Source organism: Melopsittacus undulatus, chromosome 6 (assembly GCF_012275295.1).
Source record: "Melopsittacus undulatus isolate bMelUnd1 chromosome 6, bMelUnd1.mat.Z, whole genome shotgun sequence".
Lineage (NCBI taxonomy): Eukaryota > Metazoa > Chordata > Aves > Psittaciformes > Psittaculidae > Melopsittacus > Melopsittacus undulatus.
The window spans coordinates 30844986-30868685 of NC_047532.1; the positions used below are offsets into that span (position 1 = coordinate 30844986).

The window sequence follows — 23700 nt, forward strand, 5'->3', positions numbered from 1 at the left end:
CAGTTTACTTCTGGCTCTTGGCAAATTGTAAGTCATGGTAGAGGGATGCAATGTAATTTGCTGCCGTCTGATACAGTTGACTCTGAAGTGGACATTATTGTATCAGTAGGAAAAATATTACCTAACTAGCTTTAGTTATATCTAAACTTCTAGTTGTGTTATTTATGACTACCTTGGGTAAAAATTGAAGTGTTTCCCTATGGTATAAAATAATAAGCTAGTTTGGGAGGGGTTTTGCTTCTGAAGCTAATTGTGGGTTGGTCATGGCAGTTATCAGATCTAATTAATACATAGGCATATCAGGACAGAACTAAAAGGGAAGGTTAGTGTTTTGTATTTGTACATCCCCAACAAAGTTATAGTACAGCTGTCACTGCATCAGTAGCAGTTTATATAGTGGTATGTTTTCCTTACATTCTTGTAACTTCTCATTTCTGAGGAGTGCATTGTCTGTGTGCAATCTGAAATTACTGGATTTGGCTGTAAGCTTAAGTGGCAGTATTGCTATGCTATGTAGTGCAGTAACCCACCTTGGAACACAGAAGTAGCATATTTTGGAAAAACAAGCAAACAAAAAAAAAAGGTTTATTGCTATTTAACTTGCTTTAAAAATGTGTGTCACAACTTCCAGTTGAAAAAGTTCAGATGATGCCACCTTCTGCACTGTGGCTTGCAACCGTTCCTTCGTTAATGATCACTGCTTTCACCAACCACACTGGTATTTGCAGTTGAGGGAAATCATGGTGTATATGCTTCTGATTAGGAAAATTCCAGCTATGAATGTGAAGTAGCTGCCATAAATGAGAAACTGGGCAATGGTGATAGGGAAGAAAGATGAGAAAGTTAAAAACTACTTCTACTCTTAGGTAGTAACTGCTGCTGCCTTTTCTTCCATGCTACCCCCACCCCAGAATGATCTCATCTTGAAAGGATTCAAGAAGTCTGGATCCTTGACTTCATACTTTAGGAAGTCTGTGGCTGTAAAACGAGAGGAGGATACTGTATTATGTGCTTCCGCTCCCCACCTCAGTTAAGGGAGGAGGACAGATACCCTGCACTTCCTGGCTCTTCTCTGAGAAGATGAAAGCTAAAGTTTGAACCTCATTTTGTACACAAGTTTAAACTTCATATTTAGAAAATTAATGTGAAATTGTGAGATCAGTAACTTTTCAGAATTACAGTAACTTAAAGGTGCATCCATTGAAATGATATATCTTAGAATTACCCTATTAATAAACCCGTAGGTTGCCTTTCAGCTTGCTTCCTGCTTCTCTTGGGGTGTTTAGACAGTAAATTTGTGAATAGTAAGACTTTGAAGAAATAAGTAAAACCAAACCAGCAACAGTGAGTAATAGGTGGTGGTCTTTCCTTCCTGCTCTATGAAAGCATTCTTAAAATTATTAGAGAAAAGCAAATTCAGCAGAACTAGAGGACAAGTAGGTTGTAGTAGCTACTACCAGTGCACTTAAGATGAACCTGTTTTTCAAGTGAGTAACTGTCCTAAACTAGCACATAACCCAGGTTACCAAAGGCTAATTGTGGAGTAGAACCCTCTTGGAAGAAGGCAGAGGAACTGAAAGCAGTGTGAGTAATGTAGCTTACCTGGCTGCTGATAGTGAGTCCCAGACCTTTTGGATCTACTACGACAAAAGTTAAAATTGTCTGAATCACCAGTGCAATGAAGTTGTTAAAGCCAAACATCAACGCATAACGTTCCATGCTTAGATTGACAGCAATCTGAAACCTGAAAATGAATGTGCAGGTGAACAAAAGCATGGAGATCAAACACGTTTGCAATTTTACTTATGGGAGGAAGTTCGGGAATAATTTAGTGTACATAGTGGATTCTTCAAAGGATAAAGCCTTGGCTATTAAGCTTCAACAGCAGCATTTTGGCAGAAGTCTGGCTTCGGTGCTTTTGTGCATATTTTTGTTAAAGACTTGTGCATGATAATTTTATCCTTTAGAGAGTACTTGTACATAGATCATTTAAAATCTAGATGTAGGATAAGTTTGTTTCTGACTTGGAATAACCTATTGTAATAGGTCATAGTTTTAAGCGTAATTTTAGATAAGCTAGAAATATGTGCTGCTGTCATGACCTATTTAAACTTATTTCTATAAAAGCTTTCAATAAAACTTAGGTAAATTTGAAACAGTGTTACTGATTTAAATTAATTAAAACAGTTGTGTATTATACTTACGTTGCTATTGTTATAAGGAGCATATAACATGCTTTAAAGACAAGGTAACCAGCATAACATGCCCAGATGTTGTCAGTAAAGTGCATGAGAAACAGAGAACCAGCATCCATTGCAGAGAAAATTCCCAAAGCCAGTTCTCCCGAAAGATCCCAGTTTACTCTGACATATCCAACTGCCATGGATGTTGCTGAACCTAAAAATATAAAAGTAATTGGAACTCTGAAACTTTACCCTTCTAAAGCCATTGCATAACTGTAAATGGATCATACCAGGAGCTGTGGTGACTCTTACAGTTGAAATGGACTTTGTTAATGGTGTGGTTTCTGTTTTCTGCTAGTGGTGTGGGAGACTTCTGTTGGTTTGGGTGTTTTTCTCCTGGCTTACAGAGCCTGCACAAACTGTAGTCTTCTTGAGGAAGTTCCTCATGCCTAAGGCTGAGGGCAGCAGTGCACAGTGTTATTGCTCCATTTTTTCACAACTGTGAGCAGAGAGAACAATACTACCAACCATTTTCTGCCAAAATACAAATAGACTTTTTCCTTCATGGAAAGATCTTTATGAAAAGAAAATCTGTTGCACTCCATGCTTTTTAAATTTTTTTTATTATTTTTTAATGAAAATGTCATTTCAGTTTTTGATAAAAAAAAAATCATGAACTGCATTTGTCAATGCCTTATTGACCTTCACATATTGTAAAAGATTTGAGAGTAATATGGTATAAAAATACTCCAGGCCTTGAATGGTGTTCTTGTTTTGCATGGGTTTTTTTTGTTTTGTATTCAGTTGTGTGTGTTTTTCTGGTTTGAGAATGTTTTAGTTTGTTGGGATTTTCTGTAATCTCTGCTTTCCCAGCATCTCCAATCCTGAGACATTGATCAGGATACAGATGCAGTCACAGAATATTTATTTGTTCAGGAGCACTTACCCTGAAGTGATCTTTAATTGACAGTCTAAACAGACTATCTAGACCAGAGTAGCTGTTAATATGCTCTTATAATTCTTAAACCACCCAGCTTAAAGTGTATTTGAGGGAGGAATATAAAAGGTGTCATTGCACAGGGTTTCTGAAGTGTTTACTTTGGGTTAAATTCATGGGATCTTAAACAGTTAAAATGCTTTGGTGGAATGAGGCTCCTTTAAGAAAGGAAAGCTTATCTCTGTATATTTAAGATTAATTTTGAAGACTCAACTGATAAAGTTGTAGAGTAAAAGCTAATTTGGACACAGTTTTGGGTATTATAGATTGGAGGCTGTTGCTGTTGACCTTGGCCCTAATGGAAGAAATAGAAAGGTATGAATGACATTGCTGAAGAATGCCATCAGCAAAGGACAGGTTAGAAGTAATTGCTAATGATCTTTACTTACCGAGAAAAGTTGCAATAGCTTCAACAGCTCCGTTGTACACTGCAGAGCTGTGAGAGGGGGCTCTGAAGTCCCACAACACTTGTATATAATTCAGGACCTGGTTAAAGCCTGCTGTAGCCAGAGCCCACCACAGGGACCAGTAGAGAAGTTTCCTAGAGCTGTAGCAATCCCTCAAGTCCTTGCTCAGCTGCACCAGAACCCTGAGCACATGGTTCTGTGGCTTGGCATTACCAGCCTGCTGTTCAGGTGCTGGTCCCATGTCAACAGATGGAGAGCTCTTGTCCTCTTGGCAGCTCAGTGGCCTGTTGGAGCTGACCGTAGCCACAGTTTTATTTGTTCCTGGGAGAGCTTCCAAGGTCTCTTTCCTGTGGAAGAACATACTCTTCTGGGGCATTGGGAGGAAGAACGAACACAGGAATGCCAGGGACACAGAAGCCAAAGTAATGGCATTAAGGTGAAAGTAGGATACATCTGCTAATGAAACCAGCAGCTGTCCCAGCACAGCACCGGTGGTGGCTGCAACCAGAGTGATACTTCTGCAATAGCTCGTCACTCTCTGATAGTGATCATTGCTGACAACACTGTAGATGTAGGCGTAATAGGCAACCTCGGTGGCTGTCACCATCCCGTAGAAGAATTCCACTATCTGCATTGCCACCACTCCACGTGCAAAGAGGAGCAAAAGCCACGTGACAATGAAGCTGGTGCCCTGGAGGAGGAGGACGGGCTTGTAGCGCACATAGTCTGTAATGAGGAAGACTGGGAGAAGGAGTGCAAGGTAGGAGTATGTCCAAACTGGGAAAACCTGGTTTGTAACCTAGAAGAGAACAAAAGATGACATTTTGGTGGGTTTTTTCCCCTAAATAAATTTGAAATGTTTTTGAGGCTTTTTGATAATGTTGTTGAAGGATCACAGTTGTAACAGGAAATACTGGGTTGTGTGAATTGCATGGGCTTAAATTGCCTTGGGGCTGGACTAGGTGATCTCCAGAGGTCCCTTCCAACCCTAATAATTCTGTGAGTCTTTGAATCTGTGATTAAATTTTGAAACTGTAAGAGGGCTCCTTCAGGAGGCAAACACAGTAATGCTCGGCTCCACTAAATAGGTAGATTGGCTGAAAAATAATTCTAGTAAAGGCCTATTTTGTGCATTAATATTTGCTACTGCATATCAGGAATGACTGTTCTTCATATTAGCTTTATGTGGGTGCACCAATCTTGTTTTTTTCTAATTATACCATAGCTCCATGACTCAGCTACTTGTCAACGATGCCCACTGTTGTTGGGAAGTGTACACCTAAAGCAGTCAGTGCTGAACAGAGGAACAGAGCAAGGTAACTTGAAGCACATGCTCTCATCTAAAAAAAACCCAATCAAACCCAAAGGTCCCCCAAAAGACAAAAATACCCCAAACAACCAACAAACCCCACCAAAACAAAAACCCATCAGCAACAATAAAACCCACCCACCCCCCCCCCCCCCCCAAAAAAAAAACCAAGACAACAAAAAAAAAACAAGAACAAACCCAGCAAGTAAACAGACAAAAAACCCCAACCTACAGTTTTTTAAAATATGAATCTGGCTTCCACAGGTTAATGAACGTATAGGGCAGCCCTGTAATGTTAGTAGTAATCCAACAGCTCTCTGGGAAAGTCTGCTTGCTTTTCATATCATTTTGCAATCAATGTGTCATTGTCAGTGTAATCAGTTCTGTGATAAGTATAAATAAGTCTTAGTGTTGCCCCTCTTCTGGGGTTCTAGGTGGAGAGAGGAACTAGTTGACCTGACTGCTGAAAATATCAATTTCTTGAACAATTATAATAGTGGTTTCAAAGTCTTAAGAATGTAGGGACTTTAGTTTTGACTTTCTGCAAAAGAGGGGACTCTTAATCTTTTCTGGAAGCATCTTACATGTGAGTCTCCAGATAAAATATACATGTATTACTGAACACTTCATCTCTCCTTTGGTTATTGGTATGCAAGTAAGAGTTAATGCTTTCACAGAATCAGAGAATCCCATGGGTTGGAAGGGACCTTGAAAGATCATCTAGTCCAGCCCCCCTGCAAGAGCAGGGTAACCTAGAGTACATCACACAGGAACTTGTCCAGGCGGGCCTTGAATGTATCCAAGGTAGGAGAATCCACAACCTCCCTGGGCAACCTGTTCCAGTGCTCTGTCACTCTTACAGTAAAGAAGTTCTTCCTGATGTTAACGTGGAACCTCCTATGCTCCAGTTTACATCCATTGCCCCTTGTCCTATCACTGGATGTCACTGAAAAAATCATAGCTCCATCATCCTGACATTCACCCTTTACATATTTAATTATTACTTAAAATAATAGTTACTTCTTCAATTGTTAGGTTTTTGTCTGGTCCAGTTAGATAAGGAGTGAGAAAAGATTCTGATGGCCTCATCGTGGAGAAGAATCCATTTGTGCATATGATCAATGTGGGATAAATCCAGCTGTGGCCTACGGCTCCCTTCCAGCAATCCATAGTCCTAAACAAACACAGGAAAAAAAGAGCATAACAGGAATTTTATAGAGATTTTCTTCACAGTTGCAAGTTTACTTTTAAACTATCCTTACCCACAGCCCTACTGAAGCTGTAACCACCAGCTTACTCTGGTCTTGGCAAATGACTGGCAACAGTGGGGGCTGTCGGGAATGGTGACCCAGAGTTCTTGCTGATATGCAAACATGACCATAATCCAATTATCTTGCTTTCTAAATAGTGGGCAGCCTGGACCATGGCCAGCTCTCCTGAACAGCAGCAGGCTGCACATAGGGATCTCATCTCGGGTAGGAATGCCTCTCAAGGTTCCTCCTTGAGGTTAAGAAATACCTTGCTGCAACAGATTATGGATAAATGATTAATAGCACATTAACTTTGAAATCTTAATGAAGTGACATAAATGATTGATTGTGAATATATAATCCTTTAGACATAAACTGTTGACCAAATCTGGGACTAGGATTGGATCTAGCCGCACTTATCCTCTTTCCTAAGAAGGAACTGATAAAACAAGAGGGTCCTTCCTGAATCTTGCACCTTGATGGGAGGGTATCACTGATGGGTTTGTTGTACCATGCTCTTTTATGCAGTAAATAATCAAGTGTACTTTGCCAGTGAGTCTTGTAGAAACACTGTCACACCACTGAACTTAAAGTATATTGTTGCCTCTTGTGGGTGAAGTGCATGACTCCATTTGTGACACCTAGTTCTGCTAATGTTTCTCACACTAAACATGTCAGTGATTACAACTCGTAAATGAACAACTCGGATCAAAGCGCATTGGTGGCAGTAAGCTCCAGCCTTTGTATTGTCTACCAAAGGTTGTTTTTAGTGACAGAATTGAGTGGATGCATCATAGTGAAAGGATGAAGTTCCATTACAATTTCACTTCTGAATGAGTGAAACTGTGAGATTAAGGCTCTATGTCAGCATGCTCAAGAAGGCTTTTTTTTTTTCTTTTTTTTTGGTTAATTTGCAGCCTGAGAGCCAAGTGGAACAATAGAAGTACAAGTCTTTCTGCAGACAATAAAAAAACACCAGCCAGCTTGCAACCCATCTTAAGCTCAGTTTCTTCAAAATGTTTTAATACTTATATTTCTTGCACTTTAGTCATTTTAGTGGGGGGAGAAAGATTCAGAAACTATCTGCTCATGGTACCTGCTCAGCCCTAGAAAAAAAAATATTGACTTCACTTTTGAAAGTAATGATCAAAAGGAAAAATGAGATTTGTTTCTTCACAGTAGTTGGCAGCAAAAAGAAGTCTAAAGAGATTAGGGCTTGGGGTTTCTAAAGCTTATTTTACTTGTTTTGCATTCAGAAGTCAATTCCACTGTTCCTGGAAAGCAAGCAAAACAATGTTCTGAGACATAACAGAATGAAAGCAAAGCACTGATATTTAATCAAGCTGTTACAAGCTATTTCTTTTAAATAGCAGAATTCCTTTTTACATCAGGCACTTTCATAAGTAATTACACTTGCACTGTGTGATTGTATTTATTAAGACTTAGCATAAATAGTATGTTGTTAAGGCAGTATTTCTGTGACCTCAAAGGAATGTTACAAAAAATAGCTCAAATCTTAAAACTTGATTTTAAGTGTTCGTTTCTAATTACCATCTTACTCTTACAAATTGCTGTATATAAAATCATAGAATCATAGAATAGTTAGGATTGGAAAGGACCTCAAGATCATCTAGTTCCAATCCCCCTGTCATGGGCAGAGGCACCTCACAGTAAACAGTGTCACTCAAGGCTTCATCCAACCTAGCCTTGAACACTGCCGGGGATGGAGCATTCACAACCTCCCTGGGCAACCCATTCCAGTGCCTCACCACCCTTACAGTAAAGAAATTCTTGCTTATATCCAATCTAAACTTCCTCTGTGTAAGTTTTAACCTGTTACCCCTTGTCCTGTCATTACAGTTCCTAATGAATACAGCGTATATTATCTTTAACTCTAGATGTCCTTTGAAATATTTTGATATGCTACCTTTTAAAAATAAAACTACATTAAAACCTGGACTTATCAAAACATCAGCATAAACTTGCATTACTTGCAAATGCACTGAGAAAATGAGTGTCCAGCATGTTTCCAAATAGCTCCAAAGGTAAGGAATTACCTGTCAATGCCTGTGGTGCATTTCCTGTGGATTTATGTGCAGTTTCTTCCTAGGATGACTTCTGTCTTTTGGAAGAGAAGTCAGAAACCACCCTTCAGGATTGGAGGCAGTAAGAAATTTCTGCCTGTTTCTTAAAAGTTCATTCTAGACTTGATAAAATGTTAATAGACTATATAATAATAATTCAGCAGAGTTCTTGCTTGCAAAATTTATCCATGAAGATTGCAGGGGAAGCTTTCTCCTTTACAGGTTTTGTCAGTGAACTGAGGTCTAATTTCTAGATAAAGCTTTAAGACTCACAGTGGCTAATGATTAATACAAACTGACATAGCAGAAATGCAATCATGATTGCATTTCCGTGTTACTGAATATCCTTAAAAGCTCTGGTCTCTGACTCATGGGTAAAACACAGCACCCATTTTACAGTTTGTGCTCACCGTGACCTACTCCTGTGCATAGTGTGGTGGTCTCTGGGCTCATGGGGTCTTTTCCATCTGTCCTGGATTTGTTGGGGATGAGGGGAGGTAGGACATCGAATAACTCATAATATTAGTTGACCAAGAATTGATTCCATATAAGGACCAATCTATCATTTAAGAGTAAATCGACAAGAAGATGAGCTTCCTATCTATCTGTTTATCTATCTTCCTAGCTATCCTCTAGGCTAAACTGTCAAACCTGAAGTACTTCAGAGAAATGCTGCTGCTTTGCTTTCCTTAACCCAGTGATTATTTTTAATTTTTCAATTTTATTTTATTTTTTTAATTTTTTTTAGGCTGGCTCCCTACACCTTCCACTCTTTGTCAGAGCTCAGAGTTAACTGTGAAGCCTGTTGTCAGAATGGGTGTTGACATTGGGAGCATGCTGTGGCACGAGGGGCTCTCTATACTACTCAGAGCAGCTCTGTGAGCTGAACAGAGCCTGGTCGTGATCTATAGGTAGGGAAAGCTCTCACACCACTTGGAGTGTGTAGTACAACTAGGCAGGCAAGTATTCAGAGAAGCCAGGCTTGCCTCTGCATTTCTTTCTTTACCAATGATTGCTGAGAAAGAACCATGGGGAAGATGCTGCTGGGTAGGTCTACTGGCCTGCCTAAAGGTGGCTGCTAACTAGCATTTCTCTGGTAACTTGTGCAGTGCTGGGTTAATACCTTCTTGCTTTGAATGCAAAGATACAATTTGTTTGCTACCTTGTTGGGCCAGAACTGGCCTTATCAAGCTTGCTGGACTGTATCTTCATAGAAGGCTAGTGCCCAAACCTACCAATGTTTCAAAGGTAGGTAGTGATGTGTTGAAAGGGGAGTGTAACTATGGGGAGCAATGTGCTTGGCTTTGGTTTTTCATATTTGCATGGAGTCCATTGGTATGCTGGGAGAGAGATAAAGACTGAATGCTAAAACCTTCAAGGAAAGGTGAATTTGTTCAATTTCCTTTTCCTGCAGAACTAGGGCCTGTGGTTCCAGTCTTACTCATAACCTGCTTAGCCTCAGCTGCTTCCACTTCAAAGAGTGTAAGTACAAGTATACACAGGCAGGTGTGTGCATCTTACTGTTTTGGATTAAATCTCTGGTTCCTGGGTTAACAATAATTCCCAGCTGAAAACCCGGGATAACATAAGGTCTCGCCCTTCTCTTCCTGTTGTTTCTGCCTCCAGTGACTTTGAAGAGCTGTCATCTTCCTTTTCTATTCCCCCAGTGCTCCAAAGTCCCAACCTCAGAATCTTTCTTTTGGAAATACAAGAGAATAGGAATAGATTCTTTTTCTTCTATTTTTTTTAAGCCTTATCTTTTTACAAAAAGAGTACTTCCTACATCTGCAAAACACATACATTGTGCCTGCTTGGTTCCTTTGCTCCTTGGTGGCATCCCATGTATGTGGAAGGCAGTGAGTTTTGATCAGTTCAGAATGGATTGTTATTTCTGCCAGCTTTTCTAGATTCATTCCTGCAGCTTATTATTGCCATATTTTTTCTTTTTTAATCAGATGCTACCCAGAAATATTTGTTAACTTTCTGTACCAAAGGCAATTTGAGACCGTGGAGCCAGAAATACCATGTTCTTTTTCACTGAAACAAAGCCTAGTTAGATTCTAGTCCAAGGCTAGCATCTAGTTCTTTAACTAAATGCTTCAAGAGCATTTAGTAGTAGTAGTTTGAGTGACATGGTTTAGTGGGAGATGTCCCTGCCCATGGCAGGGGAGTTGGAACTAGATGGTCTTAAAATCCTTTCCAACTCTAATTATTCTATGATTCTAAGAGAAGATTCGTATTCACAAGAAAAAATGAAACAAAATAGTCTTTGCTCTCCTGGACTTTGTCCTCATTTCTTCAATCAGGAATATCATGCCCTGTGTTCTGCAGTAATAAAAGATACTAACTACTTAGTGGAGACTAAGTACATCTGCTTTTACAGCTGTTCTGCTTAGAACCAGTTTATAACAGAGTGCCCACACAAAACACAATAGTAAACTAAAAGCCTAGAAAATTAGCTGGGTTCATTTTGTCAAGTCATACTGATTGTTCTTATTACTTGAAACAAATTGATTCTCTCCTGCCTGTTTTCACCTCTGGACAGTTTGTCTAGTTGCAGTATATGACAACTGTATGAAAAACACACAGGTCTGTAGAAATTAGAGCTTGTGTGTCTACAGGAAAAAAATATTATTCTCTAAATGCTAAGTAGCATCTATTTTTATTAGAAGTAGGTATTGGAAGCTAGAAGCAAATAGTACAGAAATAACTTTAACATATGTATATAACTTATATTAATTTAGGCATTCACTATGCAAACTCATTTATAGCCCCTTTCTATTTCTCCTGGACTAATTGTTCTTTGTGCTGGACTGAATTACCTGTAGGACTTGAAGTTTCTTGATAAATTATGAGATGCTGATCCTGCCAAATCCTTGGACAAAATCAATGGACCTCCTTCATTTGACACTCAAAAGCACATATGATGCTAGCTTTTTGCTTCAGTTATAAATCTTCTTTTGATGTTTGTGTCAATCTGGAACATTCCCGTGCAGAATAATCCAAATTTCTCCACAATGTATTTCTTTGGTTTTAGTCTGCATTGCTGTTGTGGTTTAAACCAAGTCCACACACAGCTGGTTCACTCACTCCCCCCCTCGCTCCCTCAGCTCCTGGAGAGTTAGGAAGGAGAATCCAAAGAATGTAGCCCCCACGGGTTGAGATAAGAACAGTTTAATAGCTAAGCTATAACACAAATCACTACTGCCATTACTACTACAAAAAAATAATGACAAAGGAAATAACAAGTGAAGAGAATACAACACCTCACCAGCCACCAACCCATAACCCACCCCACCCTGCCCGACCGAGCACCGATTGATACCTCCTCCATCCCCCCAGAGCCTCCAGCCCTTCCGGGTCTCTCCCGGGTACATCCTGGATATGACGTGCTATGGTATGGAATACCTCTTTGGCTAGCCTGGGTCAGGTGTCCTGTCTCTCCTTCCTCCTGGCTTTCCCTCCTCCCTGGCAGAGCATGAGCTCAGAAAAGGCCTTGGACAAACCAAACACTTGAGCAGTAACTCAAAACATACTTGCTATCAACAAACACAGCACTGCACCAGCTACCAAGAAGGAGAAAAATGACTGCTACTGCTCAAACCAGGACAATTGCTCAGTCCTTTTTTGATTTTTTTTTTCTTTTGCTGTTGAAATGGGAAGACACTCAGTCCTGAATTTCATTTTACTGGGAGCACAAGGAAAAGAGGGAGGGGTTTCATTTTGTTTTGACTCTGAAGTTTTTCATCCTGGGTTGAGATTGTACTGAGTCCATAGCACTGTTTAGCTTGTGACTTTCAAGTGTGGCCTGAGCAACAACTGTGACTTAGCAGTGTTTTAGTGAAACTTCTCAGATCGGTTGTGCAAACCCTGCTTTTCTGAACCCTTGTGTGCAAAATGCCTGCTTCTGACATTGGCTTTTAAATTAGAAGGGTGGAGTCTGTCATCAAATTGCTTGTAGTTAGGAAAGAATATAATGATGCAAACACAGCCCCTTCTTTGGTTCCTTGGTGGGTAGATAGGCCCCTTAACTTTTGTGCATAAGCAAAGGTGCATGAAAGCAGCTTGCCAACACCATATATAAGAGCTAGAATAAGCAAGGCAGGGTTAACTTTGATGTCTGCCATTGTGCACAGTGCAATGCCAAGACAGCTGCTCTATTCTTGTATGTAAATAACTTCTATCAAGCTATTTTAAGTAAATAAGAACCTAAAGCAACTTATCTTTTTCTTCTTGGTACAGTGCTATTATGATGATCTCTTAGCTGGCATATGTTGTAAGGAAATGCTGTAATGATTCAGCATAGCTTTTGAGGCCTGTGTTGTACATTCATTTTGCATTGCTGTTCCCTGCATGCTGCAGTAGAAGCTCTTCTCCTGCGAGGGCCTGGCCATGTGAGGTTGTCTGCCTGACTCATACAGCCATGTTATATAGCCAGCTACAGTTGCTCTTCATAAGATCTTGTTATTTTCCTTTAGCATTTGCTTGAGACAAGCGTGCAAATGCTTCTGATCAAGAAAATTCCACTTATGACTGCAAAGTAGCTGCCATAAATTAAAAACTGGGAGGGGGAGAGAAAAAGACAAAGGAATTAATGAAAAAACATTAGGGAAACACTGCTGCTTTTTTGGTGGGGTTTTATTTTTTATTTTTTGATATGTCAAGCATTCTTTTATTTACCTGTGTTAGGGCACACTTTATGCTCAAGTTTTTGCTTTGTGATTAAGAAAAATCTTAGCTTTTCCAGCAAATAGCAGATCTTTGAGGAATAGAGAACTGCTCCTTGCTTCCAATTCTCATGCCTCTTAATAAACATCAGGGGGTAAAGGATAGGAAGAGGATTTCTTTCTATTTGTGCAAAATGTAGAAGTAGCTTCATTACCTGTGGTCATGAATATTGTAAGTGACTTTGGATCAGTATTTCCAGCAGCAGAGGCAAGGCTATTTATGAAGTCTTCATATTCCTGTCCTTAATTTCAGTTTTGGTTTTAGTGTTTAATTCAATCTTTATTTTTTTTAAATTACTTTTGCCTTCACTGCAGAATATCTGAATAGCTTTAGTCTTCTTCCATAGGAGTAGGAAGCCGCCTCAGCTGAGATCCTATCTAAGAAGGTGCTGAAGCCAGTACATTTCACTTCGTTCTGACATGAGTGGAATTGGGCTGACTGAAGTTAGGGACACTTGTGAGATAGCATATCCCACCCCAACTTAAGTGCACAAACTATTGGCAAGAGACTTTATCATTCACATTGAGATACAGACCAGGTTTCCTTCTGCTCTGGAATGAGAAGGCAGGTGTCCTTCCTTTTCACATGAGCTGAAATTACTTCAACAATCTAGGCTTTGTTTCATAGCCTTGAACTTTCCTAACAACATGTAGCCATGTTGATTCTACATCTAAGAAAATCAGAGGATGTTATTCAGTGTCCTATTAATTAACAATCTGGTCAGATAGCAGTGCCTCATTATTTATGTTCTGCTGTATTTCCCTTTAAAAAGTTAAAGACCAGTATCTGTAATCCTAAACATTGCACTAAAAGTTGAAAGGGAATAATTATGGTAGACATGAGGGAAAAGCAAGATGTATATATTTCTATAGAAGAAAGAGGGAATTAAATTGTCTTTCGGAATAGCAATTTCTTTCTTGGTAAGCTTTTGAAAATTAAGTAAATTAATTTAAATTAATGAAATTACTATTAACTTACTTCCTATTTACTTGATTAAAATTAAGTAAATTAATTTTTAATCAAGAAAACAGGAAGTAAGTTAATAACACTTACCTGAATCACTATGTCCAGTCCCAGGCCTCTTGAATCCACAATAACTACTGTAAGAATGGTCTGAATCATCAGTGCAATGAAGTTGTTGAATCCAAACACCAAGGCATAACGTTCCATGCTCAGGTTGACTGCAATCTGGAACCTAATATGAGACTGACAATCAGTTATTTCACAGTGGGTGGAAAGCTGTTGCCTTCCATTTACTTGATGAAGAGAAACGATTCAAGCAGATGATATATGGAGGACAGAGTAAATGATGTTCATTTGCTTGTAGAATGTACTGAAATAGTTCAGGTGTGATCCACTATAATGAACTAACAACCACCAAAATGAAAATAGAAGATTCACTTGGTTTCATTCAAAACAGGAATAATCTTGTAATGCATTGCAGTATAGCAGATTTTTCAAATGTTACCTGAATAATTTTGGGTTTTGACATACACATCTGTCATTTTTGTTAATAAAATAGTATGGTATGTCTGAAGATGTTCCAATCAATAAAATAACTGGTGTAATAAAAATGTGTTATATTTATTACAAAGATTAAATATAATATTTATTTTATTTTCCTATTTCTGACAACAGAATAGCTTGCTCTCCTAAGAGATCTTGTCTGAGTTTATGTAATGTTCTCCTTTTATTCCTGCTTTACATCATAATAATATTAAGGATTCTATGTATAAACCTATGTTGGGAAACACTATGCCAAACCTTTTCTTGCATTCTTGTTCATAGCATGCTATAGGGTGTATCAGCAAGGTGGTTGACATATCAGGGGATCGTAAAGGATGGTTGTAAAAGAATTCTTGTCTCTACTGTTCACTTTTCATCTTTCGTGCCAGGAATGAGGAAAATAGTGTATATGTTTTGATGTTACTATTGCCTTTAGTAATAAAGATATGTTGTACCTTCCTTAATTTCTACCTGGGTAAATGTTCCATGTTCTTTTGGTAGTTTTTCTTCAATGGGTGTTTAGAACAACAAAACCTACATAACTAGATATTTAAGTGTCCTTGTCTTTACCTAATTGGTTATGTCCAGCATTAGATCAGCTACCTCTGAGTAAAAGGAGGGATGCCCAAGGCAAATTTGAAGCACGGTTAGTGTTCTGTGTGTGACAAGAACCCTGTGAGGTTTTATACTTACGTTGCTATTGTTATAAGGAGCATATAGCATGCTTTGAAAATGAGATAGCCAGCATAACATGCCCAGATGTTGGTAGTGAAGTGCATGAGAAGCAGAGAAACAGCATCTATTGTAGAGAAGATCCCTAAAGTCAGTTCTCCGAAAAGGTCCCAATTAATTTTCATGTATTGTACTATGAAAGATGTTACTGAGCCTAGAAAAAGAGAAGAAAATACATAAATGTTGTATCTGTTCTATAGTATAGATCTCCAAATCTTGCCACTCATGCGCCAAAAGACAATGCTGAATAATAGAGTAGTTCGGAAGTGTTTTGAAAGCATTTCTGATCACTTCTGAAGTCATGCAGGTGACTGGTTATTTTTAGGTAACTGGATAAACTAAATCTTTGCCATTCCATTATTTGTGTTTTATTCCACTTCACATGATAAACTTATGTAGAAGGATTCATTATTTAGCTGTCTGTACTCAGCATGTATCTCTAGGGAGAGAATTAGGAACACAGTTTGGAGGTCAAGAACAGTTCTTCCAGGTTGTTCTTTATAAGTAAGCTAATAAACCTTCTTCTTTAGCAGTTTAGCTTTGTGTAGCTCATAAAGTGGCTAAGTGGTCAGAAAAGGGTGTTTTGTGAGATGCCAAGTGAGTCTATTCAGGGAACTGAGGATTGACACTGTTTGCTTTAGGTGGGCCTGCTATAAAGATGCATCTGTTGAGAAAGGAAGCCCCTGATTGTTCATCTTAGGAACCTCATGGAATTTTAAAACTTCTGCCACTCTGCATTGAGAAATAAATGATTCCATGAGAGAAAGGAATTCATCAAGGAGCAGACACTTCAGGAGTTAAATGCTTCTAATTTATTATTCAGTTGCTCTATTTTGTTGCCTACTTCAAGACAAGAGTCATTTTTAAGCTTTGAAGTATCTGTTTCTCCTTGATAACTGTAATGATGAGTTATGATATAGATGTGTTTATTTTTTTTTTCCCTGGTGGATCACACCCCAATGTCTTGTGCAAGTTCTTTACAGCAGCACAACATGAATATGAGAAGCTGTCAATTCAGGGTGGTATATTCTGATGTTACCTTTAGATAACATCACTTTGCTTGTCTGGTGTGGGCATCTGCTTCCAGTGCAAAAGTGTAATGATTAATATCAGTAGCATAATGAATTCAATAAATTCTTTTTCTGCAAATCTCTGTATCTTGGAATAACGAAAATTCCTTTTTTTTGGTCGTGCTGCGTAAGAGTATTTAGCTAGAAATAGCTAGCATAGCTTTCATTTGAACGGTTTTGTACCTCAGAGACTTAGGTCTTGAATGTAGAATGCATACACTGGCTTCCTGGAATGTAAACAATGGAATGTCACTTTAAAAGTGTTCTGAAGTAAAACCTTAGAGACTGGTTTTATGATAGATGCTTAGACACTGACTTACTCAGAAAAGTTGCAATAGCTTCAACAGCTCCGTTGTACACTGCAGAGCTGTGAGAAGGGGCTCTGAAGTCCCACAGCACTTGAATATAATTCAGGACCTGGTTAAAGCCTGCTGTAGCCAGAGCCCACCACAGGGACCAGTAGAGAAGTTTCCTAGAGCTGTAGCAATCCCTCAAGTCCTTGCTCAGCTGCACCAGAACCCTGAGCACATGGTTCTGTGGCTTGGCATTACCAGCCTGCTGTTCAGGTGCTGGTCCCATGTCAACAGATGGAGAGCTCTTGTCCTCTTGGCAGCTCAGTGGCCTGTTGGAGCTGACCGTAGCCACAGTTTTATTTGTTCCTGGGAGAGCTTCCAAGGTCTCTTTCCTGTGGAAGAACATACTCTTCTGGGGCATTGGGAGAAAGAACGAACACAGGAATGCCAGGGACACAGAAGCCAAAGTAATGGCATTAAGGTGAAAGTAGGATACATCTGCTAATGAAACCAGCAGCTGTCCCAGCACAGCACCGGTGGTGGCTGCAACCAGAGTGATACTTCTGCAATAGCTCGTCACTCTCTGATAGTGATCATTGCTGACAACACTGTAGATGTAGGCGTAATAGGCAACCTCGGTGGCTGTCACCATCCCGTAGAAGAATTCCACTATCTGCATTGCCACCACTCCACGTGCAAAGAGGAGCAAAAGCCACGTGACAATGAAGCTGGTGCCCTGGAGGAGGAGGACGGGCTTGTAGCGCACATAATCTGTAATGAGGAAGACTGGGAGAAGGAGTGCAAGGTAGGAGTATGTCCAAACTGGGAAAACCTGGTTTGTAACCTAGAAGAAGGAATGTCTGTGTTGTTATTCTTGGTGAAATAATATTCATTTATCTTTAAAAAATTTGTAGGGGGAAGCTTTTGCTCTGAAGGAGTTAATAAAACATATATCCACACTAAAGCAGCATGTGATTGTTGAACAGGCAAATGGATCTTAAATCTGTTAAATAAATCTTTTATTTATATTATCTGCTGCAAGTTGTAACCTACCAAAACTGGTTGCAGTTGTGGGGGTTTTTTTTGTTGTTTGGGTTCTTTTTTTTTTTTAATCTTTAAAAAAATCGTTTAAAGTTTTACTTTTCTATTTTTCTGCCCCCTGTGAAAGAGTAAAACCATACCTCATCTGTGGTCAGGTTTTTATCTGGTCCTGTTAGATAAGGTGTTAGGAAAGGTTCTGATGGTTTCAGCATGGAGAAGAATCCATAGAGGCAGAGGATCAGGGTGGGGAAAGTCCAAGTGCTGCTTTCCTTTTGCTTCCAGCAGTCCATGGCCTCTGCAGGGAAGCTGAAGAGGAAGTTTTAGAAGGATGATGCTGCCTATGCAAGTGCAAAGATGTCTTGTAACTGATTTTGATTTTGTAGTCTCTAATGCTCAGGAATGCTCTTTAGAGGCTGGCATTTGGAAAACATTTTTCTTCATGATGTTAAAGTGAACAGCTTTTCCTTACATATGTCTGTTTTGTCTTTGTAGGTAGAATATGAAGAATTATTTGGGATATCTTTAACTGGGAGATAAACTATGCTGTCATTCAACCTGCACTGACTAAGCTAACCACAGGAAAAGCCTTTCTAGACAAAAGTTGCTGAAGACAGGTGAGACTGAAATTTCACTTGACACCAAGACTGGTCACAGCCAAGTATCTTGTTGAATGTCAAGTAACTAGTTCATGATTGCTGTGTCTGCTCTTTCACCCCCTAGATGTGCATTGCTTTGCTGTTATGGATAACTGGTAACTTTGCAGCCTCACAGATGAGAGTCACTAATAAATATAGAAAGGACACCAAGCCAGACTTTAAGGAGGAATTAACTGTGTCAGAAGTGCAGTTTGATACAGACATTCTGTTTTCAATCTACCTATAAAAGAAGTCACTGAAGGTAATAGTTCACTCTAAAAGCAAATGAAGCAGATACTTTTGTTCTTGTATCTAGCCAAGAGTGATGGAATAAATTAAACTTTGCAATTCTACTGTACAGAGCCCAAAGAGAAGTCAAAATGAGTGTAATTGGGGGTATGCAAAGGAAACAATAAGTTATACTCCATATTCATGTTTGTATTGGCAATGTCAAGAGTCTAAAAGTGTACAATTTACCTTCTGGAATGGTCTGGAGAGTGCTTGTTTATCTCCAGTTTTTTGTTGTTGTTGTTTTGGTTTGGTGTTGTGTGGGTTTTTTTTTCCTTTCTTCCTTTTTGTAAAAGCTGAAGAAAGATCTCTCCAAAAACAGCCCAAAAAATTCACATGCCTGTTGGCTATGTCACTCCAGATTGGACGGGCAGAAGATCATTTTATAGGTTGTGATACATAATGTATAAGGCAACAGGCATTATGCATCTTCTTTTCTAATGTCACTCCATGGTAGCATATTTTACCAACGGCCTGATGCACTAAGAAATGGGTGCAGATCAAAGGGAATTTGAATTATTTAAATTTATGCATAACTGCTAAAATCACTGAGATGTCAGGGTTTACAGCAGCAATAAACTTAGTGCAGCTTTGCAGCGTGAACCACTAGAGGGCAAACTGATCCTAGAGAAGGACAAACGTGTATGAGAAGAATGTGAGACACAGAGAGCTCAAAGAAAGAAGTGTTCCTCCTTCGTCCCCGTTGTTGTAATAGCTTCTGCTGCAAACATGGCTTTGGCAGGACCAGTTTTGGCCCTGCCCAGGATAATGCTCACTTAGTCATCATAACATCCCCTTTCACATGATAATTAGTAAAGGGTTACAGTACCCTAATACATCATGTGAATGCTTCTGAACTGGCAGGTTCTGAGGAAGGCATCAAGAAGAAGGGGGATGAAGAACATCTCTAGCACTGTAATGAAGAATATTTCTGCAAGTTAGCTCTGTGACCTATCCAGGTTATATTTTATCCTTCCCAGCCTAGATTCTCCTCTCCAGTCTTGGGTCTTGCCATGTTTGCTCTCCCTCTGCTAGTCTGTGTGACACAAAGGCAGCAGGTCTCATGGATCCTTTCAAAATGTCTTGAACCCTGGGAGGTGAGTGTGGCACACTGCTGTATTCCCAGGGCTCACAGGGTGCTGTGTGCTGCACCTCTGATTCTGTCCATCTGTGTCAGGGCTGTGCCATTGCATATAATAATTTCTGTTTTGAGCTATATACAGAAAAACACAAAGTGTGCCCTGGTCACTGCAACCCTCCACTGCCAGCATGTGTTGTTTGGGGTTTTCTGCTAGATATGTAACTCTATCTTGTAGATATACTCTGAGGCACCTGTGTTAGGCTGCAAGGTAAGTCAGATGAGAAGTCTGCCATTCAGTTAAAGCAGCTGTGCAGGAAAAAACCTGCCACTGGTGCTGAGCTTGGAAATAAGGTGGGCTGAGGGCTGTCGGGCAGTCTGCTTTATGCTTGGGGAGTAGGAGGTGCGTGCTGCTCCATCCACAGTAAGGTGTGTGCTTGCCTTAGACCTGAGACCTTTGCCATCAGCAAAGGGCTCTATTGCAAACTCGCCTCTACCGGCTGCTGGTATAGTTGATGCTTTCTGCATTCATAACCAAAAACCTGTGATAACAAAAGCTGTACCTCAGTGCTTAAGGTGGAAGGATCCAACTTGCTCCCACTCAGCTACCCCTTATAGGTAATTTGTCTTTTATAAATCTAGATTTTTCTTAACTTTTGGAGAGATGATGGGATGTCTTGGTGTCATTTGGCAGCAAAACAGACCTCTGTTTCTTGTTTCTCCCACCAATTTTTGGGTAGTATTGGAGCTGTTAGCTCTTTCCCCACACAGCCTGAACCAGCCCTCCAGTTCCCCACCAGACTACTGTCTTCTTTCCTCCCTCTTTCCCTTATTGTTGCAGGGTTTTTGGTTTTTGAAGTTCATATATAATCATACCTTGTCTGCTGAAGCTCTTCCTTTCTTACTTCCAAGGGAGAGGTCCCCTTTTAGTACTTCCAGCTTTCCTCCTGGCTGTCCTGTGTGTATTACAGCTACTGGAATCTATTTGGTTTTTGTGCCTTTCCTGTTCTTCTGGAATTTCAGCTTGCTCTGATGACACCTCATTTGAAAACATTTCCAGCTGGCTTGCTTTCAGCATCCTTAAAGGAACAGCCAGATAATCCTGCCCTGTCCTTGCCCAAAGGCAGCAGTAGATTGAAACCCACAGTACTGTTTGCTGTTTGGCTGGCAGAAGAGCAATAAAGCTAATCCTGTTCACAGATAATTTTGGATCTATCTCACGTAAGGTAAATGGCTTGAGACCCACCTGTGCTTCAAACTGGTCTATATTAAAGCAGAACAGTAGCTATGCATGGGCAATGACAGATAAGGGAGAACAACTATCAGTGTTGTAAGATATAAATGTTTCCCCACTAAATATATGGGTTTTCATACCATTCTGGCAGGTTTTAAAAGTAAAACGCTCTGCTCTCTGTCCCAATGACTGTTTTTTTGTTAGCAAATTTCTCAGATCTTTTGCTGAGGCAGGTTCTCGCAGTTCTACTGAAGATGGAGATGGACCTATACTCATCTGCAGAATATCCTCTGGGACTCACAACAGTCAAGTATACTGTCTTAAGTGAATAGATTTGCACAAAAAGTAGAATCATTGAATCAACTAGATTGGAAAAGGCATTTAAGATCAACAAGTCTAAGTATGTACCTACAAATCTAGATCCACTCCCACCCTGGTCCTACAACATTTAGGTCTAGAATAAGGGATGTAATATGTTTGGGCAATGCACTCAAGATGTATGAGCACTGTGCAGCTGTGGCAAAGAAAGCTGACAGGATGCTGGGTTACATCAACAAGGCATCACCAGAAGAGATAAAGATGCTATTATTCCACTCACCACTTTTTGGGCCACACCTGGGATACTGTGTTAAGCTTTGGTCCCCACTATAAAAAAAGATATAGATAGATATAGATAGATACGGAGTAGGTCCAGAGAGCATGATATGCCCTAGTGTGCCACAAAGATGAACAGAAGACTGGGAAACCTGCCACATGAGGAAAGGATGAGAGAGCTGGGTTTGCTCAGCCTTGTGAAAAGAATGTTTCAGGAAGATCTTACACCATGTTCCAGTATTTAAAGGGTAGCTACAAAGAAGATGGAGATTCCCTTTTTACAAGGAGTCACATGGAAAAGATTATCGGTAGTTGGGTACAAGGTACTCCTGGGGGGATTCTGATTGGGCAAAAGAGGGAAATTTTTCACAATGAGAACAATCAGCCATTGAAATAATCTTACAGGGAAGTGGTGGATTCCCCAGCACGGGACACTAGATTTGCCTGGGCAGCGTGCTGTTGTCGTCTAGTCTAGGTAACGCTTTGCTAAGAAAGGTTGGACTAGATGATCCTTAAGATCCCTTCCAACCTGGTGTTCTATGATATAATAATTACTTAGGAATGCAACCAATACAGTAGGAAAATGATAAATTTGCAATTAACAGTGAATTATCCAATAATTTCAGAGGAAGGCAGCTTCTTAGTTTGCACACAGTAAAATGATATGATAATTTCAGGGGGATATAATAACTATGAAAAACATTGAATTCCCTGCTGGGTTCAGATATACAGCCAGCTAGGCCATTCCTCTGCTTTCTTCAACCTCGGCCACATTTTGCAGCCTTTTTGCCTCTTACTCCTCAAAAATCAAAGTTATGGGACTAGTGGTATTAGAGGGGCCACCCCTGCCTATCGCTTTTATCATCTGTGTGTTGCCCCTGTTGTCCATGAATCCGTCTAATCCTGCCTGAGATGCTGCTGTATACTTGTGTGACCTTTTCTGATGTCCATGAAACTAATGCTTGAAATTCTTTTTACCATTTTCCCACTGTTTTGACACCAGCTTCAGAGCTATTTTGGTCCTGCCTCTTTATTTGAACCTGTAGTTATAGGAGGTGACAGTGCAGCTGAAAGAAGACTGCATTCACTTTTATTCTCAAGGGTTCTTGCTAAAATGCAGGGAACTTCTGTTGAATTGAATAGTGTTACTCTGGGTTTGCAATGACTTACTGAGATAGGAATCCAACTTGAATTTCTCGGCACTGGGGGAAAAAAAACCAAACCCACACTAAAAATTCTCTTGGAGTTGCCCTTTATGTTAGGGATAGGCTAGAGTGTATGGAACTCTGTCTGGGGACAGGTGATCAGTTAACGGAAAGTTTGTGGGTTAAGGGGAAATTGGTGACGGGACACATTACTGTGGGGATATGTTACAGACCGCCTGATCAAGAGGAACCTGTGGATAAAGAACTCTACAGACAAATAGGAAAAGCCTCACGCTCACAGGCCCTTGTTCTCATGGGGGACTTCAACCACCCTGACATCTGCTGGGGCGGTGGTACGGCCCGGCACAAGCAATCCAGGAGGTTTCTTGATTGTGTGGAAGACAACTTCCTTCTGCAAGCAATAAAGGAGCCGACGAGGAGAGATGCCCTGCTTGACCTCGTGCTCACCAACAGGGAAGGGCTCGTTGGAAATCTGACTCTCCAGGGAAGTTTTGGATGCAGTGATCATGAGATGGTCGAATTTGAGATCCTCAAGACAATGAGAAGAGCATGCAGTAAGATCACTGCCCTGAACTTCAAGAGAACAGACTTTGGACTCTTCAGGAACCTGCTTAGCAAGGTTCCATGGGATATAGCCCTAGAGGGCAAGGGGGCCCAAGACTCTTGGTTAACATTCAAGGATCACCTGCTACAGGCTCAGGAGTGTTGCATCCCGACTAGAAGGAAGTGCAGCAGGAGGGCCAGGAGACCTCCTTGGATGGATAAGGAGCTGCTGAGAAAAATTCACAAGAAAAAAGAGGCTTATAAAAGGTGGAAACAAGGACAGGTGGCCTGGGATGAATACAGGGATGTTGTCAGGGTAGTTAGGGACCAAGTTAGGAAAGCTAAGGCCCAATTGGAGCTAAACTTGGCAACGGATGCTAAAGATAATAGGAAGGGATTTTATAGGTATGTAGCGGCTCAAAAACAGACTAAAGACAGCGTAGGCCCCCTCCGGAAACTTTCGGGAGAACTGGCTACACAGGACTTGGAGAAGGCTGAGATTCTGAATGGCTTCTTTGCCTCGGTCTTCACTGGCAAAGGCTCTGACCGCAGCACCCGAGTC

General features: G+C 40.3%; 2 protein-coding genes across 5 annotated transcripts; both read right to left on the bottom strand.

Annotated features, from left to right (window-relative positions):
* Nucleotides 1–594: 594 nt before the first annotated feature.
* LOC101868988 (thiamine transporter 2-like) lies at nucleotides 595–14132 on the bottom strand. 4 transcript variants are annotated; one of them, XM_034064238.1, is made up of 7 exons: nucleotides 11053–11268; nucleotides 6194–6418; nucleotides 5917–6070; nucleotides 3570–4386; nucleotides 2205–2397; nucleotides 1603–1744; nucleotides 595–808 (listed from the first exon to the last, which is right to left on the bottom strand). In XM_034064238.1, exons 2-7 carry the CDS (start codon nucleotides 6364–6366, stop codon nucleotides 704–706), a joined length of 1584 nt encoding a protein of 527 aa, XP_033920129.1. In that variant the 5' UTR covers nucleotides 6367–6418; nucleotides 11053–11268; the 3' UTR covers nucleotides 595–703. The 4 variants fall into 4 exon arrangements, with proteins under 4 accessions (XP_033920129.1, XP_033920131.1, XP_012983990.3 ...); XM_034064240.1 differs by lacking the exons at nucleotides 6194–6418; nucleotides 11053–11268 and adding an exon at nucleotides 14012–14132; XM_013128536.3 differs by lacking the exon at nucleotides 11053–11268 and having other exon boundaries at nucleotides 6194–7725.
* On the bottom strand, nucleotides 11800–20562 carry LOC101868192 (thiamine transporter 2-like). The gene is made up of 6 exons (XM_013128552.2): nucleotides 20478–20562; nucleotides 17741–17906; nucleotides 16587–17403; nucleotides 15158–15350; nucleotides 14012–14153; nucleotides 11800–12791 (listed from the first exon to the last, which is right to left on the bottom strand). Exons 2-6 carry the CDS (start codon nucleotides 17888–17890, stop codon nucleotides 12705–12707), a joined length of 1389 nt encoding a protein of 462 aa, XP_012984006.1. The 5' UTR covers nucleotides 17891–17906; nucleotides 20478–20562; the 3' UTR covers nucleotides 11800–12704.
* Nucleotides 20563–23700: the final 3138 nt, after the last annotated feature.

Excerpts from the sequence above, each read along its gene's own strand:
- LOC101868988 (XM_034064238.1), bottom strand. The coding sequence starts at position 6,366 with ATGAGATCCCTATGTGCAGCCTGCTGCTGTTCAGGAGAGCTGGCCATG. Across the intron at positions 2,398-3,569 it reads AGCTATTGCAACTTTTCTCG|GTTCAGCAACATCCATGGCA; the intron begins GTAAGTAAAGAT and ends TTATATTTTTAG. Across the intron at positions 809-1,602 it reads GACTCACTATCAGCAGCCAG|TTTCTCATTTATGGCAGCTA; the intron begins GTAAGCTACATT and ends ACCATTGCCCAG.
- LOC101868192 (XM_013128552.2), bottom strand. The coding sequence starts at position 17,890 with ATGGACTGCTGGAAGCAAAAGGAAAGCAGCACTTGGACTTTCCCCACC. Across the intron at positions 17,404-17,740 it reads AAAACCTGACCACAGATGAG|GTTACAAACCAGGTTTTCCC; the intron begins GTATGGTTTTAC and ends TCCTTCTTCTAG. Across the intron at positions 14,154-15,157 it reads CTCCTTATAACAATAGCAAC|GTTCCAGATTGCAGTCAACC; the intron begins GTAAGTATAAAA and ends GTCTCATATTAG.